This window comes from Sinocyclocheilus grahami, unplaced genomic scaffold (assembly GCF_001515645.1).
Source record: "Sinocyclocheilus grahami isolate Dianchi unplaced genomic scaffold, SAMN03320097.WGS_v1.1 scaffold828.1, whole genome shotgun sequence".
In the NCBI taxonomy this organism is placed as follows: Eukaryota; Metazoa; Chordata; class Actinopteri; order Cypriniformes; family Cyprinidae; genus Sinocyclocheilus; species Sinocyclocheilus grahami.
In genome coordinates, this window is record NW_015506007.1 from 659,377 (window position 1) to 679,470 (window position 20,094).

Below are 20,094 nucleotides of genomic sequence, written 5' to 3' on the forward strand. Positions count from 1 at the left end.
GTTATAGTTTTCATTTTGCCTTTTTTTTTTTCCCTACTTTTTTTTTTACATTTTGCATGAAAACAGTGAAGGACAGAATTTACATGAAACAATCATTTTATTTGTGTTTGTCAACGAGCATAGAGCATAATGGGTTTTTGTTTCCATAATAAAAGCGCAACATTGTACATAATTTTAACAATTTTAATAAAAAAAAAGACTGTATAGTGATTCTTGTTTTCATACAGATAAAAAAAAGTTTTTCTTTTGTGGCTTAATAGAGGTACACATTAGTTTTTGGAGATACAGAGGAAGCTGTGGTAGCAGCAGAAGCAGTTCAGCCAAGGCAACGTGGGACAGAGTCCATGGAGAACATAGAAAGCAAGGTTACATTCACAGGTTTCCACCCTAGTGGTCTGCCCTCATAGTGGGTGCACGCTGAAACCCCTTCCCATCCACAGAGGCTCATCATAGCTTAGTTTGGGTTTTCATAATGATTTCCATTCGTAGGTGTCTCTTGTAAGGTGGTGTGTGGGATCTCTGCCTCCTTCTGTGGTTCGACTTTCTTTTTGAAGAAATCCGACACACAGAAAACCTGTAGGGCGTGAGAGGAGGTGATATGATTGAGGTTTACAGTCACAGTGGCAGAGCCTGAAATGTCAGTGTTTAGTGCTTATACAGTACAACAAAATATAAGTCACTCAAACCCCTATTTATTTCTTCTGTGGAACCAAATTAAATGTGTATTAAAAGGGACTGGAGCTGACAAAAAAAAGTTCCAGAAAATTAAGTTAAAAATATTTTGATCTTGTTTTGAGTTTAAATAAAATTGAGAGTTTAGCTGAAGAATTGCAAACTGATGCAATTATTTTTAGTTCTAAATTTAAGCACTCTAGACATTGATCAATTCTATTCAGTGCTGTAAACAAACTTAAAATTGTTTTTAATTTAAATTAACTTGCTTTTAACTTGCGTTGAAATACCAATGACTGAAACTGAAATAAAAATATTAATAAAAACACAAATTAAATATATTGTAAGCTATTGATAAATACTTGTTTAAATGCCTGTCTATATTTATATAGATAGTTCTTGTTACTTTTCATTTCAATTTTAGTACTTCAAGTTAATCTTAAAGAAAATGGGAAAACATTAACATAACTTAAATATGATTTTAATTTTAAAGATAACCCTGATGAACACTATATAGTATTTAAAATAAAAATACTAAAATAATACTGATTCTATTATTCCATAAACATCAGACCGTCATATGGTTTGGAGTGTCACAAGTAAAGCCTGGTTGCAATGCAGGAACCAGATTCTAAATAGAGTTCCGGGTAAAAATTTGCCCCTCAGAAAGTCTCTGCTGGAGAGCTAGTACTTTTTTTTTTAACAAACTTAAAATTGTTTTTAATTTAAATTAACTTGCTTTTAACTTGCGTTGAAATACCAATGACTGAAACTGAAATAAAAAATGAAAATATTAATAAAAACACAAATTAAATATATTGTAAGCTATTGAGAAATACTTGTTTAAATGCCTGTCTATATTTATATAGATAGTTCTTGTTACTTTTCATTTCAATTTTAGTACTTCAAGTTAATCTTAAAGAAAATGGGAAAACATTAACATAACTTAAATAATTTTAAAGATAACCCTGATGAACACTATATAGTATTTAAAATAAAAATACTAAAATAATACTGATTCTATTATTCCATAAACATCAGACCGTCATATGGGTTTGGAGTGTCACAAGTAAAGCCTGGTTGCAACGCAGGAACCAGATTCTAAATAGAGTTCCGGGTAAAAATTTGCCCCTCAGAAAGTCTCTGCTGGAGAGCTAGTACTTTTTTTTTTAAAGATCCGGAACTATTGGGGGCGGGACTTGGGCGCTGAACATGCTGATTGGTTGAGTTCACGCAGCATTGTATTTCAACCACCATATATTTGCATAATTTTCTAAATATTAATGTTATTGTGTCACGAATAGTTTTAAGAGTATTTCAGCCGAGAATGTAGTTTAAAACTCAAATCTGCAGTTTATTTATAAAGACAGCGCCTATTTGGAAATGTGCTTCGCCGGTTTCGGAGACTTTTTGTTTCATTGTAATGTATGTACATTCCCTGAACTACATTTCTGCGGCTATATGTTAAAATGAAAACGAAAAGAGCCAGTGGTGTTTGATATATTTCGTCTTGTTGTAAATACAGTGAAGAAAATTTCAGTAGGCAAGGCGCGCTTACTGATGTTATCAAGTACGCTGCTGTTCGCAGAATTACTGGACTTGCGTCGTCCCATCCGCGGGAGTTCACGAACTATGACTCCGAAGTCGAACTCCCAAAGTCCGAACTACCAAGGACACAAGTCCGAAATTTGCATACTTGGTATTAGGGCTGAAAAAATTAATTTGAATTTTTCACTTAAATAATCAAAATTCTAATTATATTCTAATTTAAAATGCATAATTTCAGTTAGGGTGACTGAATAAGGCTGATTAGGCATCACTGATAAGGCTGCCGCCTCAACGCACACCTAAAATTCGAATGCAACATTCTTGCATTCGAATGTGGATTTTTATTTTAAATTCGACGAATATTCGGAAAAAAAATTTGACAGCCCTACTTGGTATTGAGAAACGTCCCTGGACTGGGAGGAGCAGTCCAGCACAGTCCTATGTCACCAGACTATTTGCCTAATCTTCACGATACTTTAGATCGCGATGAAAAAGCAGACAGTAACAGGTCTGGGGGAAACAAGTTCCTGGGACATTGTTCCAAGTAATCCTCTTTTATGTTCCACAGAGGAAAGCAAGTCACACAGGTTTGGAATCACATGAGGGCAAGTAAAATGATGACAATACTATATTTCTGGTGGACTACCCTCTTAACAAATGGATTAAACATAAATAAAAGACACTTACCGCCAGGAACAGCATGCAGTACATGGAAAATGAGGAGTGTCCCGAGTAAAATGAGAGTCTGCAACAAAAACAATCTAAGAATCAATGTGGGCAGCACAGAAGGGCTGTTTCTAATTACCTACTACATGTAGACATGTGCTTATGCAACACTATGAAGCCTTAGTTAAAGCTGACATTTGTTTTGCTAATCTGTAAACACAAACTAAGAATTGCTTTGACAAATTGGTGGGATGGAATCCTAACACTGAACCCCTCGCTAGGCGAAGGTTTGCATTGTCCCATTTGCTCCCATTAAACACTCTTTAAAAAGCACATACACACCCTTTTCCGGGTGATAATGGCATGCTCGGGGGAGACACGATCTGACCGGCGGGGGTCGGGGCAGGGGAAGCGTGGAAAGCGTCAGCGAGGGAGGGTGATCTGGCTATCCGGCAGGCTTTTGTGTGTTCCTGTTTACTTAAGCTTAGGCCACTTGTCGACTAGGAGCATCCGCCTATTGACTGATTCCAAATAAAACTTTAATCATTCAAGCTGCACAACTGCCATAAACTCAACCACTGCGAACATGCTCCTTTCATATCGATCTACTTAAAAGTAGAGTTTAACCAGATCTGGGCAGTGTGCAAGTTATAATGAGGCCAGATCTTCATGTTTTTGTTTGCTGATTGAATTAAAGACCCGGTCATGAGACGAGAGACGAAGCAGGGCTAAAGTGAATTATCTGCGAGGTGGAGATGCTAAAATAACGCATTGCAGACTGCATATTCTGAGAGTGCCTGAGGATAAAACTGAACGAAAGGGCAACACGGACTCAAAGAACTGAAGACCTGCTTCAGATTTTTTTATCATTTATACTTAGACCTGGATAACTCTCACCCTTTTAACGTGCAAATACACTTCCTTGCCTATCAAGAAGACTATTTTCCTGAGGAGAACACTCTCGTGTGAAAGGTGATTGGGTTATTCTGGGCTCAGACCCTCTACTGCTCTTTATTTGCTCTATAAATGGCATCGTCTCCTAGGCAAACACTGGACCACCACAAAAGAGGTGCTCTTCTGAGAGAGAGAGAGAGAGAGAGAGAGAGAGAGATGAGAACCACACCTATGTTAAATGAGAGCATTCTGAGAGGGCCTGGGATACTGCTGGCCTTGAGTCTGGCCCAAGAACCCAAACAGAAAACTTGCGTGCTCTGAAACGGCTAACTGCATGATTAGAGACCACTACAGCGTGTGAACCACAGATTTCCACCAAGAGCTTGGGTGGCCAACAATGTGGACAACTGACCCCAAAAAGAGTTCATGGTAAAGACACTGGAAACACCCTTCATTTCAATGTTAATGAGGGAGTTTTTTTTTCAGTGCAATGCCAGATATAAAGTACTCATGGCACATCTGAACTGGTTCTGCTAATTGGACACCTTCATGTAAATCCTTAGAACTACATCTAATTCCTTGTCAGACCCATCTATCTGAAAAGGTTCAGAGGAAAAGTTATTTTGAGGGACAAGCTTGTCTAATAAGGAATGCAGATGCAGGCTAGAGTGGCTGGGAAGTTTCCAGGATGGAACCACATCAAAGAACAAATTTGAGGGATTCCTAATTCCACCCCAAGGAAAAAACCTTTCTTGCAACTCTTCCATCCAGAGCAGGACACCCATTAGTGCAGGGGTGTCCAATTCTGCTCCTTGAGCACCTGCAACGTTTGACGCCACACCTACCTAGAAGTTTTGAGTGACCCTGAAGACCTTGATTTAGGGCTAGAGCTAAATTCTGCAGGACAGTTGGTTCTTCAGGTGTAAAATTGGATCCTGCAACCTTCCTGTAGAGTTTATTTCCTAAACACACCTGAACCAACTAAACAAGGTCTTCAGGATGACTAGAAACTTCCAGGCAGGTGTTTTGGAAGTGATCCCCAGGAGCACCCCACGTTAAAGGGATAGTTCACTCAAAAATGAAAATTCTGTCATTAATTACTCACTCTCATGTTGTTCCAAATGCACAAGACCTTTGTTCATTTTCAGAACACAAATTAAGATATTTTTGATTAAATCTGAGAGCTTTCTGATCCTGCATACACAGCAATGCAACTGCCACGTTCAAGTTCCAGAAAGGTAGTAAAGACATCATTAAAATAGTCCATGTGACGACAGTGGTTCAACAGTAATTTTATGATGCTATGAGAATATTTTGTGTGCGCAAAGAATACAAAAACGGCTTTATTCAACCATTTCTTCTCTTGTAGATTCATAAAATTACTGTTGAACCATTGGACTATTTTAACTATGTCCTTACAGCGTTTCTGGGACTTGAACGTGGTAAAGCTCCCGGATTTCTTCAAAAATATCTTAATTTGCATTACGAAGATGAACGAAGGTCTTACAGGTTTGGAACAACATGAGGGTGAGTAATTAATGACAGAATTTTCATTTTTGTGTGAACTACCGCTGTAAGGTAACGAGTAATTACTAGTTACCGATAAGGGAGTGTTACCAAAGTCCCTTTAAGGCAAGTCATGTCACTCGGCGGCCATGTCAGGCATGCAAGTGCAGCTCTTATCTCTTTGAATGGGGAAACATCAAATTCTCCAAAACTGTTCGCCAAACTTACGATTAAATTTCATATTTGAAATCACCAATGAAATCTGACAACAGCTGTATCATAAATGTTGTTTATTTTGCTCAAATAGCGGGACTTCTCTAACAGCAGCTGCAGTGACGCGCTGACTTTACAGATTAGCGATTGGCTCTTTCATTCAGAAGGCAGGGCTTCCTGCGATAGAGCGGCCATATTAAGCGTTACATTTGTCCCCTATTCAAAACTATACAAGTGACACATCTTGGGTATTCTAAAGTCTTTGGTGATACCTACCTTCCCTCATTGACCTTGGTTGAATCCCCAGTGCAGACAAAGTCCTCAATGTAAGCCCCTCCTGTGCAGTTGATCTGCATCCAGTCCGGTCTGCACACATCCAGGAAGTGTGGCCTCAGCCGGCCGATGGAATACTTGGCAATGTCAGTGAGTGATTGGCTCATCGCGGCACCAAACAAGAAGGTGCCAATGGCCTTATAGATACAGGCCACATAACTGTTGCAGAAAGACTTTGATTTGACGCAGTTTAGATAGACTGAAAGGCACTCCCCTATGATCATCTGTGATGGAAGAGGAAGCAAAAAAACATTAATTGTCTTTATTCTGATGAGATGGTCCAAACATTTGCTACAGTCAGTCATGTTTTGATGATAATATTTTAGGATTGTTTCTGAATCTTATAAGGATGTCCACACGTACAAGAATAGAAGACAAGATCAAACAGTAAAAGCACTTGACAATGCAGCCATCACAAGGATTTCCCTGAAATGTCCTTAACATCACAGTTACCCATGTTAGTATTACAAGTTTTACTTGAGTTTTTTGTTGCTGTTGTTCTTCTCAAGACCAGTACAACATACTGAATGCACTGTACTTCCATATCAAATGTCATAATATGGTGTCTACAATGACTACAGTCTAGTGACTGCAATACTGTATTACCTTCTTGCTCAATGATCAGGTATAGAGCTTGGGTAATGTATATATAACATATAAGTTGATACAATTCTGTTTAATTTTGCTTTACTAAAATATCCAGGTTGAAATGCTGCAGTTTTAAAATATACATTAGCAGTAACCTAAATCTAATGTTTTAATAACATTTAGGCAGAGGTATATGTGCTTTGAGCTCACATGGGTGACTGTGAGGTTATATAGATGTGTATGTCTGTGTATAAATACACACAGTATATATAGGAAATGTTATACATAATGGGTAAGCTCATTTTAAACATTTTTAAACAAACTGATGTTTCGAATACCCTTGAAAGGACATTGCTGAATTGTATATGCTATCACACAAGACAAAAAAAAGCCTGTTTTAAAGAAACAGTTATGGTATGTAACCACAGAGAGAGACTCCTACTCTAGTCTAAACGTCTCACCACAAGACTGTGGTATATGGGCTTTCATGGGAAAATATAGAAGACCAGTAGACATCCTTTCCACTCCATTGGTTGCCTTGTCTCTTAAACCTGTAAAGGTCTGTTACAAGAGTTAACTGCTGTTCAAATAATTTTTTTAGTGTACGGGTAATTTTTAAGGAATTGTTCACCTAAAAAAAACATTTACATTTTAACTTGCATGTCATTTCAAAGCATTTGACTTCTTTTCTTCCTTGTTTTCTAAGATACACAAGTGGAGACATTTTCAGGAATGTTAATGCTCATCTTTTCCAACACTAAAAGTACATAGAAACTGGCAAGATACAAAATGTACCATAAAAATAGTCATGACTCTGTATTCCAAGATTTCAACAGGCGCTCTATCCCTTTAAGCATCTATCTACCGTATCTCCTTTGAACTGTGGTTAGATCTCAAAGTCCTGTTTCTCAAGCTGGCATGAGAACAGACGAACTGACCAGAGAAGCATGCAACAAACATTACAGGCATAGTGAGAAGAGGAGAGAGATACAGGAAGGGGTGTGAGCTGCTAGTGTAACAGACGGGCACTTACAGTAAGCATAGTGATAGGAATCATTACTCCTCCTAATAACTGATAGGAAATGGTGTCTTCTTTATATGGGTAGTTGATAGAGTCATCGTTACAGAAAAATCCTCGTTTGAATGATTTGTGTTGTATAGTGAGTATTGCAAATGGGAGTCCAACTAGCAAAAAAGCAGTGAGAGAAAAAAGAAAAACAGGTTAACGTAGTGCCTCATACCCTATTCTCCCCAATTCAAGCAAAGGTTGTTCTCCTCTGGGAGGTGCTCGTATGAAAAGCTGTGAGTTAGACAGACAATCAGTTTTCTACTTTAACACATAATGAACAAAGGGTTAGCAAGTAGGTGGTGTGGCAGCCGGGGCTGAATTTTGTTAAATTCTTTATTTGCTTCATTGCTTTGTTTTCATTCTCCAGTGGTTTCGAGGTAGACATGAGAAGTGGAACGTGTCAAATAAAGCTCAAATGATTCAACAGCACGCTAACGATGACGAGTAGATCTCCTCTGAACATTTACATATAGCAGAGGGTGCGAAATCCTCACTTTTCTCTTTGTCTTTCAAGCCCTGTTCACAACTGACAGCAATGTTATGCCGATACAGTTTTCCATAACTTTTTCCATCCGGTTTTGCGTCATTTTATTATATCACTGTATCATATAGAACACTGTAAACACTCACAACTTTTCAGGAAACTCTACTATCTCCCATTGCTAGTCGCCACATTTGCTGAACACTTTGGTCAGTGTGAACAAGGCTTTAGAGGTTATAAAAAAAAATGCATTTTCCATGTTTTTTTTCACATCATGTTATAAAAGAGCTCTTAAATGCTGCTCCACCACAGTTAGATAAACAGGTTATGATAAACATCAAAAAGGTGCAAGAAGGGTAACTGTGGTTAGACACCACCAGCAAAAACTTTACAAGCCTGTTGGGGACATGAAGGTTACTCAAGCATGGAAGCAAAGCATGTGGTAGGGATTGAAACATTTACCCAACATGCAGTGAATATGGTCTGCTGAGATGTTTGTGTGCGTGTAAAGTCCATGAACCGCTCAATCGGCTAAGAGCTGATATTAGTCATGTGGATCAGTGCAGGTTACCCAGCGCCAACCAAAGTCTCCTAAAATTTCACCGGATCTTCTCTCGATCTCCGGTGAAAGCTGCATTGTCATGGTCTGTGATGTGCTGGCTGCACGTATGGAATTTCAGAGTCATTAGGAACATCGGTGTAACGTTAACGCCGCACGGATCGGTCGTTTCGATCATCACTTGCATGCTGCCTGGACTAGTTTGGCAGGCAAGTGGAAGCTAAGGGTTGCTTACATAGAGGTCAACCCCAAATCTTGCAATATGGGAAGTTTGAGGTTTTCTCAAGCCTGTGGGTTATGAGATAGAAGTCAAACAGGGTTATTCATGGAACAGATTGCTGAAACTTTTGGAGATGTTTTAGAGGAAAAAGTATGCCATCTGTGGTGCTCCAGAAGATATCAACTATCCACTCTTATTACATTCCAGACGGATCGCAATATCCTAGATACGTCTTCCTTTTTTTTTTTTTTGCCGAATTTTGTCTTCAAACAGTTTTGATACAAATATTTATGTAGTTAACTATGAAGTAAGCATGGCACTTGAACATGGGTACTTGAGATGTGACCAAACGGTGACCCTTCCTAAACCTGTTCAGGAAGTTTCTGTGGTTTGGTTGGTAAACCTAAGAACCCCCTCTTGATGTGAACCACAAACTTTGCCCAATTTGCAGTTGCTTCTAAAAAAAAAAAAAAGAGCAGCAGGAGCAGATTGAAAGAGGGTGCGTTTAAATACATATCATACCAGCCCAAAATACAAATAATACCAGCCCAAAATACCTCAAATCTGAGCTAATCTAAAACAGCTACTTTAAGGCTATTTCTTGTACTTGGTGGACATCCTTGGCTAAGAAGTTAATGAAAAGCAACATGCCCAGAGTATCCCTATACACAAAGGAGCAAAAACATTGCTTGGATGCAAATGAGCTGCCGAAATGTTTCTATCCCAACACTGTGTCACCAAACACAAGTAGTGCATCAGAATATGCAACAATGGAAGTGTCTTTTGTCACACCTTCAGTTAAAAGACGGTTTCTATTTTTGACGTGCCACAGACTTCTGATCAAGACAGATTGATCTTTAGTTTCTGGCCTGTCATCCTTTGTTTTTAAAGGAGTAATATGATGCTGCTAAAAAGAACATTATTTTGTGTATTTGGTGTAATGAAATGAGTTTATGCGGTTAAAAAAAAAAATAAAAAAAAATTTCCCCACATACTGTACATTGTTTCTCCTCTATGCCCCGCCTTTTTGAAACGCGTCGATTTTTACAAAGCTCATCGGTCTGAAAAAAAGCGAGGTGTGCTCTGATTGGCCAGCTATCCAGTGCGTTGTGATTGGCAGAATACTTTCACAACGAAACACACGGCGGCCTAGCGTGAGCTGAGGCGCGGGCTTGAGTGAGCAGAGGCGCGGGCTTGAGTGAGCAGAGGCGCGGGCTTGAGTGAGCAGAGGCGCGGGCTTGAGTGAGCAGAGGCGCGGGCTTGAGTGAGCAGAGGCGCGGGCTTGAGTACGGCCCGGCCGGCGGATTCGACGAAGGAGCGGCAACCACATGTGACGGCCCCGGGCTGGACTCTGCTTCGTCCACGGTGAAAGCCGATCCGGCGATCCACAGCACGAAGTTTATGTATTTCCTCAGCGACCAGCACAGATCACCTCTAGGCATGACGAAGCGGATATAGTCCTCTTTTGGAAGATCAAACAAAGTTTCGCTTTCACAACGAAACACAGCTCTTCACGACATGGCGACGGCAACAATACTACAGCGAGAATAAAAGTTACGCCTTCTTTCTTTGCGTGAACATTTGGGCGGCGTTATGCAAATCTTCCCACAGTGACGTAGACATGTGGGGACGTGTTAGAACGAGCCGTTTTAGGTAGGCATGGTTAACTCTTAACTTTTATAAAGAATATCTCTTTGGATTTGAGACTTTAGTCTTTGCAACTTTACAGATCTTCTTTATGCACGAACAGCTTGTAACACTCCAAAGAGAAAGGAAAAATTTAAATCGCATCATATGACCCCTTTAACTGTGTATATATATATAGTGGCATAACAGCTTTTACAAATTTTCAAGAAATTCATTCTGCTTGTGTTTAATGTTATTTCTGGTAACATTGGGCCTCATTTATTACACAGAAGCTAATTTCTTGGAAAATATTTAAAAACCATCATGTAACTTGTAGCTTTCAATTAAATGGGACAATTTATGTAAAAATTAGGGCAGATACACGTATTACTTTCATGTTATGGCCGATAACCAATATTGACCAGATATATATATATATATATATATATATATATATATATAATAAAAAAAAAATTCTAAATGAAAATAAAATCGTTTCAACACTACATATGAATTTAGCCATCATAACATTACAAATGTACAGAATGAAAATGAATATTCAATTTGAGATTTGCTAAGCCTTGGATTTAACCACTCAATTCATATGGATTTTTTTTACGTTACCTTTATGACCTTTTTAGAAGTTTTGGTTACCTGGACTTTCAATAGAGGGACAGAAACCTTTTAGGTTTTAATAAAAAATATCTTAATTTATGTTTCAAAAATTAACCAAAGTCTTATAGGTTTGGAACAACATAAGGGTGAGAAAACAATGACAATTTTCATTTTTGGGTGAACTATCCCTTTAAGTGCAATATTATTTTACTACTACAAAATTACCCATACAAGGAATTTAATTTAATTTTACTGTTGCATAGATGCTTGCAGCGCCAGCACTTCCAGCGTAGACACCTTGGGCAACAGTGGTCTCTTCCAGCGTAAACACAATGTTAGATGGCCTAATACGATTCCAGATGAAGTGACTTGAACAGCTGCTTTCAATCTACCTAATAAAGCTCTATTGAAATTGCATTTTGCACCTGTTCAGTGGTCAGGAGTCGTTGAAACAGCTGCTCTTCGGGTGTCTATTTGTCTGTTTGTTAATTCAAAATGAAGGACCACTTTCTGTGACTGCAACAGACCATTAAACTCTAAAGATGAATAGCCAAATATCCTTTAAAACAAGCTTGAGCGCACTACAGACTTGTGAGGGAAGACGCTGGGCATGTTGTGTGTGGTTGCTATCTGGGATTACTTACACTACAAATTGGAAGTGTGAAGCCCATTGTGTAGAGCACAGTGGAGGTGACTGTGCTGGAGTGGAAGGGATAGCTGATGCTCTCATCATTACAGAAAAAGCCCCGCTGATACGGTTTGATTTTACCCAGGTTAAACGCTGCAAGCGGGAGGCCAGCTGTAGGTGAAGAAGGGTTAACAGTTTGATAAAGGGTCCACCAACCAATCAAATGCAAGGGCTGGTTTCCAGTGTTGATGAATGGCTGCTGCCACCTAAGAGATAAAGATTACATAACGGCTGTGCATTTATAATGACAACGATTATACAGGACACCTGACAGGTGCTGCCATAGACTGTGACTTTGAATATCTGTTATTTTAAAGTGCCATATGTAAAGTCGACGGTGTCTGATGACAGTTTAACAAAAGGTCAATGACATATAACAGTGTCCACAATAATGAATATATACGGGAGAAAAAAAAAAGTGAAGTTTAAAACATATCAAGTTCTTAGAAATGTACGTTCATGTTGGTTTTATGTGGTTTTGAAAAATAAGTTTACATTTAATAACTTGGTGTAATCATCAGGTAAAATGTAATAGTGTAAAAAGTTACATAATATTAAAAGTTATACAAAAACAAAGTTAAGAAACATTTAATTTTCTTTAAATCTAATATCATGAATTAAATCATAAATATTACTTTGAGTCGCACCAAATGACATTTTGCATCCTGAGCTAACCTAAATTATATTTTAATGAATTTATTGACCTTGACACATTTATGAGCCACGGCCATGATGTCATTTCCTGTTTAGTTTCTACATGGTCGCACCACATGACAGTGATTTTGGTGAACAAAGCCTTTTCTAATATTAAAAAGCAGTGAAGCAGTTTTGTTAAAACCTTCCTAAAAAGAAGATTACATTATTATTAATTATGCTTTTTTTTGTGTAAATTATGATATCAAAACAGTTGCATTACCCTGACCTACAGTGGGTACGGAAAGTATTCAGACCCCTTTCAATTTTTCACTCTTTGTTATATTGCAGCCATTTGCTAAAATCATTTAAGTAAATTTTTTTCCTCATTAATGTACACACAGCACCCCATATTGACAGAAAAACACAGAATTGTTGACATTTTTGCAGATTTATTAAAAAAGAAAAACTGAAATATCACATGGTCCTAAGTATTCAGACAGTCATTCTATTAATGAATGATCTATTTTTAATGCATTTTTGAATGAATTAACTGATAGGACTAAGGAAATTAGCACCATTTCATCATCAATCTCCCAAAATCAAGGGCTAAATTAATCATGCTTCAAACACTTAATTACACTTATTGTCATCCTTTCTTAGTGCACTCAATCCAGACACATTGCTTTCGTCACATACAGCCTCTTAAATTTTAGCTGACACTAATGTGTCTTTATCTATCCCATACTGCACTAATGTGACCTGACGGTGTAAAGTTTAACATGAGAGCTCGTATGTAAACTTTGAATCCTCTATAGCCTCAGCCTATTGTTGCTGCTGTTGCAAAGTATTATGGGAAAACAACACAAACCCTCATTCATAGAGCCTGAGGCTCCTCGCCCAGGAAAAGACTATGGGGTCTGTTAGTGATGCTAAGTGCATGTGACATACGCACAAGTACAGATAAAGCTGGCTGCTCAAGCTTGAAAGAAGGAAGAGCTGGATTGAGCTTAAAGCTGTATTGCTCTTTGCTCCAATTAAGCCCCGTTGTAATTCAAATGCCAAAACAAACATAATTAGGAAAGCCTTTGGGCTCAAACCGTCAGTATGGAACAGTGTCTACTGTGTATTCTCATAGTCTGTGTTTAAGTGGTACCGGTGGTATGTAAATATGCATTTGCAAATGAAAATCAAGGAAGGCAAGTGTGAGCCACTTCTCAATATGAGAGAAATGAACAGTATGCGTTTGCCAATGCTACCAATATAAAAACTCTAGTTGGGATATTATACTTCATTACACTTAAAATACTTCCAAAAAGCTAAAATTCTCCTAAATCATTCCTCCATCTTGGCACATTTATCAAAGAACAAGAACAAATAGCCATCATATGAAAGTGACTCATGGTTACTTTGTGGAAAGTCAGATCTGTTTGTTCCCCGTGTAAAAACATTAAAAATGTTCCCCCAGTGCAAGGAAAATTCCAAGATAAATACAGATCAAAACTTCCATCATAAATGCTGTAGGACTGAGCAGGGATTATTGGGGAATAACTAAGATTCAGCATATAATCGTTAATTAAGTCACACGGTTCCCACATATTTTGACCAAAGAATTTCCAAGACTTGTTCAGTCATTTGTGAATTTTTGGATAAGGATTTGAAATAATAATAATAACTTCATAGAAATAAATCTCATTATTATGCATTATAATGGAGAGTGGGGCTAGTTTTCACATTGGGCCCCAAGAAATGCCCCAAGAAAGTTGTCATATGTATATGTCAGAAATTCATATAACTGACTATAATATTTGTTAGTTAAAACAATTATATGATCATTTTAAATGTTACCTTTTATCAGTCTGACAGGTTGCATTGTGACAACATACCCCATATAGTGTGACAACAAGATCTGCTGTTGGGGCATGTTGTCACAGCAGGTGTGTTCAATAAATCTTTCTAATAGACACTTTTGTAAGCTAAGATGTTAATGTATGTTGTTATACAGAAACGGACATTATACTTATTAAATAAAATATTTACTGGGTTAAAAATGGTCAAATAAGTACCCCCACCTACTAATATATATATATATATTTTTTTAATTAGAGTAAAATTCATGGGCTGCTGTCTAAAACAAAAGCTGTGGGGTTTCTCGTGGGATTTTTTTAATGATTTTCAGTGATGTTTCACGTGCATTCCCTTATACCCCGAGTCATTGTTATGCATAATAGACTCTCTGCATAATAGGTAACGCCCTGTTATTACGGAAACTTTGATCAGGCATGTAGATGAAGGCATGTAGACTCAGCACGCGCTATGACGCACACTATGGGTGTAGTATGTGGTTAAGGTGTCAGTACCCTTGTTGCGATGTTGAATCCCGTGCATTTAAACAACGTGCATGGCAACATGCATCTAAAACAACTGACACGTCTTTACTATATTTATATATTAATATCTTACATGATCTTATCTGTACAACACATATTAGCGCCAACGTTTTAAATTATTCTCACTTCGCTATAAGACTCTAGACAATATATCCATATCAGTTCAGGAAACACAAGCAACACTGCTTCAAATAATGCTTACCGAGTATTAGGCACGCAATGTCAAGCAATATAAAGGGGATTCCTCTGGTTTCAAACATGGTGTCAGTGTCCTTCTGTGGGTCGGTTATGGAGATAAAGGCTCAACTGAAGGCGTCCTCAGTGTAAACAGACTGAGAGAGTGGTCCTCTGAGAGAGAAATGATCTGCAGCGACGCGCACTAACGCGAGCGCAAACACTCTTAATAACATTGACTGCGCAACGGCGACTAATAATCAGCCGGAGAGGAGGCAGAGCGAGCCGTTTGGTTGTAGTCCCTCAGAGAAGATCACCATTTCAACGCATGAGGTCGAGAATAAGCGACGACGAGCCGGCGGTGTCTTTGAACTCCACTAATGAGCTTCAGCTGGCTGTCGTGACGTACAACAGCGGAGGCTCATCTCAGCCAATCGCTCGCTCGTCTCTCGGTCTAAGCCACGCCCCCATACGCCTATACAATTACATCTATATCATGACTAGGCAATGACTACCTGAGAAAAAAATACATTTCAAACACACACACACATATATGTTAGTGCTGTCAAACGATTAATCGCGATTGCTCGCATCCAAAATAAAGTTTTTGTTTGCATAACATATGTCTGTGTTCTGTGTATATTTATTATGTATATATAAATACACACACATACAGTATATATTTTGAAAATATTTACATGTATTTATATGTCTATATTTATATTCATATATTTTATATTAGACATAAATATATTTAATACATAAACATAACACATTTTTCTTAAATATATATACATGCATGTGTGTGCATTTATACATACATAATAAATATACACAGTACACATACATACATTATATAAACAAAAACTTTTATTTTGTATGCGATTAATCACGATTAATCATTTGACAGCACTAATATATATATATATATAGTAGTTTATTTTAACAAACGTTTTTAATATTAATTAGAGACAGAAGCTTGTGAGAAATATAAATAGTGAGTGGTAAGATCTAATATTTACAATGTTTAAAGTATGTAAAAATTAATAATGCAATAATTTAATAACAGAAATATACAAGAAATTAATAAAAGCAGTGTTTTATAGGAAAAGTAATGTTTTCTATTTAGAACATATAGTTTTTAATAAAAAAATGCTAATCATAGATACTCAAATGTCATTCATAACACAATTTGAGTGTCCTATAAAAATTGTGCAACTTCATCATGACTATTTAAATATATCTTTAGTTTGTTGAGCCCTTTAGTGTTCTTCACAGTGTTCTTTTGTGTTCAAGTGGTGCTCTTTACAAACAATGTAATATGAAAACAGTAAAAAAAATATTAAATTAAAATAATAAGTGTATTGTTAAAAATGTTCAAAAATCACAGTATTTGACACAGACATGTCATCATGGCAAGCCAAATAGGTACAAAGTAGTGCCGAGAGCAGGACGATTTTAATTAATAATGCAATACTGCCATCTAGTGGTAAAGTCTGGACAAATCTTTTTCATTCGTTGTCGATGGTGTTTTTAGTAAATAATGACGTATGAAAATCAGTGTTTTTTCACCTTCGTTTTATTCTGCTTTGTCCTCAAAAAAAAAACCAAAAAAAAAAATCTAAATGACTTTTCATTTGCAATAAATCAGAGAGAATTCGTTCCAAAACAAAATATTTAAAGAATTCATAAACATACAAGCTTTGAGGTTTGGGGGTGAAGTAAAAAAAAAAAAAAAAAAAAAAAAAAGTAATGTCCCCCAATAAATAATTATATTAAACTATTCTACACAGCACTAGGAGGTCTTATATACCTGACAGGCTTGTATTCTGCCTGAACTTCAATAAAATTAATCTAAATGTGAAGATTACAAATTGTGCACAAATAAAAGTATTTGGAAGGGTCACTTAAATAAACCCTCTTACACATACTCTTAATCTTCAGCACTCGTGATACTCTTTTCAAACACAATTCTTTGTTATATAAAATGTCACTCAAATATTACAATTCTTTGTCTCTTTAAAATCAAAATTAGAATGTGATTTTCCTTTATAACCAATTATAACTTTGATGTGCTGTGTTATGAGTATATAACGAAGTCCCCCTATAAAACCATCAAGTCATGGACCATTTTGACAAATGGCACCACATGGTAGCGCCACAACATTAATAATTCAAGGGTAATAAACTGAATTGCAGTTCTTTGAACCACTCGTCACATAAACTCTCAACACAGTTGTCTAGATACATGCATCAAGTCCCTCAGTCATCTTCTCGCTCATCGATTCACAATTAAGAAATGACATACCCACGTTATACATTAACAGCAATAAGGCATTTTCTCTCTTGTATTCTAAAACAACAAAAAAGCTGAAACAAAGTCTCGTCTAAATGTCACTTGTAGCAGTTAGTATAGTACAGAACGCTTTCTGAACGACAGCAGTTTATCAGTGAAGTGCATTACAGGCTCATCATGTGCTGCATCTCTGTAATACTGTGGATCATACTGTATCCCTCCAAAGAGACTTGAAGGTCCTTTACTGCGCACCACACATGACTATCTTGTCTTGAGGGAATGTCTGTCTGCTGCTCTGCTCCTGTGGCGTCTCTTGGTTATCTCAGTGTTTGGGTTTGCATTTGTGCGTGCTTCAGTTTGACTAAAACCGGCTCTTCACTGAAGGCAGTACTGTATAATTTCTTCACCTCCCCTCTCATGCATAACATAAATGAACTCTGTCATCATTTACTCGCTCTAGTGTCATGCCAAACCAAATGACTTTCTTTCCTCTGTGAAACATTAAAGGAGAACTTCTGAAGAATGCACAGGATGCTCTTTTCCATGCGATTACAATCAAACATTTGGGAATAATTATGATTTTTTTTTTTTAAGAATTCTCTTATGCTCACGGAGGCTGAATTTGTTTGATCAAAGATACAGTAAAAAGAGTAAAAATGTGATATATTATTACAATTCAGAATAACTGTTTTCAATTTTAATGTTTTAAAATGTATTTGACACTAAGTTGAATTTTCAGCATCATGACTCCAGTTTTCAGTGTCACATGATCCTTCTGAAATCAATATAATATGCTGATTTGGTTCTCAGTTATTGTCAATTATTATTGGTGCTCAATTATTAATAATGATTCTTATTAGTATCAATGCTGAAGCCGTTTGTGCTGCTTAATATTTTTGTGGACGCCCTGATACATTTTTTCAGGACTTTTTGATGAATAAAAAGTTCAATGTGCAGCATTTATTTGAAATATAAATATTTTGTAACATTATGTCATTATGTATTTTTTAATCAAATAAATGGAGACTTGGTAAGCACAAGAGGCTTCTTTGGAAAGCATTTAAAAAAGTCAGAATTATTTCAAAAACATTTGGATGGCAGTGTACTTATTTTTATACTATATTCCAGAACTTCTAAACCAATAAAACTGAAAAAAAATTAAATAATTCAGAGTCAAAATCACAGATCAGTCTGATTCATGAACAAATCATTCAAACTGGTTCTGTGCTGTGATTCAATAAAAAGATTCAATTCTTCAAAACTTTTCTCATTAACATAATACTGGGCTTCATGTTTAATAGTGCGGTCAAATGATTAATCATGATACATCTCATCCAAAATAGTTGAGGTTTTTATGTAATATATGTGTGTACTGTATATATTTATTATGTACTGTATATATAAATACACACACATGCACATACATATTTAAGAGAAATATGTTGTTTATATATTTAAGATATTTATATATAATATAAATTATATGAATATAAATATAAACATGTCGGGGTGATTAGTTCCTGAGCGAAGCAATAGCTGCTGAATAATGACTGACGGGACCGTATGAAGGGAATTATGAATGGTGTCGTGATCCTGTAGGTAGACGTGGATCAGCTGAGTGTCAGCTGATGCGAGCTTGACTAGCATGGCCTGCCAGAACTATTGCTACGCTCCATTTCTTCAAAATATCTTCTTTTGTTTTCCGGAAAAGAAAGAACTGAAGTAAATGATGACAGATTTCTAATTCTTTGGGGTGAGAATGTTTTGTGGATCTAGCACCAGATCATGCAAAAATAGCTCCTATTTATTTAAGGCAACAACAGCACATTTCAAATTTGACCACTGTGTTGTTAATGTGGCCAGCTGCAACAATAATAATGTATCCGCAGAAAGAACATTTTGAATAAACACTTTGTTTACACACATCTCCTGTTGTTGTTAAAGGGAAGCTTGAACTTCCCTCAGGACAAACAGCTGTTCCTGTAGATTTGTTCAGGAATTTGGATATTTGTTCATTTTGTATTTCCTATTTACACTACTAATAAAAAATGTTTAGGTCAGTAAGATGGTTTTTATTAAATAAATTAATTCATAGTTTTATTTAGCAAGGATTCATTAAATTGATCAAAAGTGATAGTAAAGAGTAAAATCCTGAAAAATATGGAGCAGCACAACTGTTTTCAACATTGATAATAATAATAAATGTTTCTTGAGCAGCAAATCAGCATATCAGAATGATTTCTGAAGGATCACGTGACACTGAAGACTAAAAAATGCTGAAAAAGAACTATGAACAAGTTGCATTGTAAAACATATTAAAAATAGAAGTTATTTAAAATTGTATTGTATTTTTGATCAAATAAATGCAGCCTCAGTGAGCATAAGAGACCTCTTTGAAAACATAAAAAAATCTTACTGATGCCAAACAGCAGTGTATAACATGATGTAGCTTATGTATTTGTTTAATTGTGCGTATAAATTAAGTATTGACTTCCTTAATGGAGCGTATGGATTTTTGGCTTCAGTCTGCTGAGATATCTATGTTCATGTGTTTCCTGAAGTGCATATACTCTACCAAACATCAGTATCTATATCAGCTCTTATTGTTGTATCACGTGATGTTACACATGTCTAGACAGGAGAACGGTTAAGTCATGGGAACCGCTTGATTCCCACAGGTGGGACCTGTTGTGTTCTCATTAGCTGACTCATGCTATATTACTTCTACTACCTCTGCGTAAGTGTTTCAAGTGCTTTTTACATTCAAAATGACCTCAGGCTGGATATCTACATTTGGCTATAGATCAAATTCTATATACATTAACAACTTTGTCCTTTATTTCTAAACTACCTGTGCTACCATCAGCTGCTCTTATTTACATTCATTTGACCAGCCGTATAAATGAATACCGTATAAATGAAT

The 20,094-nt window shown here is 36.7% G+C and overlaps 1 protein-coding gene across 1 annotated transcript in view; it reads right to left on the reverse strand.

Annotated features, from left to right (window-relative positions):
- The window catches only part of LOC107562545 (phospholipid phosphatase 1-like), a 15,939-nt gene extending 685 nt beyond the window's left edge, over positions 1-15,254 (reverse strand). Inside the window, exons 1-4 of the mRNA XM_016247181.1 lie at positions 14,904-15,254; positions 11,635-11,789; positions 5,776-6,056; positions 2,889-2,965 (exon numbers count right to left, since the gene is read on the reverse strand). Coding sequence (XP_016102667.1) covers positions 2,889-2,965; positions 5,776-6,056; positions 11,635-11,789; positions 14,904-14,961 — 571 coding nt within the window. The 5' untranslated portion in view covers positions 14,962-15,254. The remainder of the gene's footprint in view (positions 1-2,888; positions 2,966-5,775; positions 6,057-11,634; positions 11,790-14,903) is intronic.
- Positions 15,255-20,094: the final 4,840 nt, after the last annotated feature.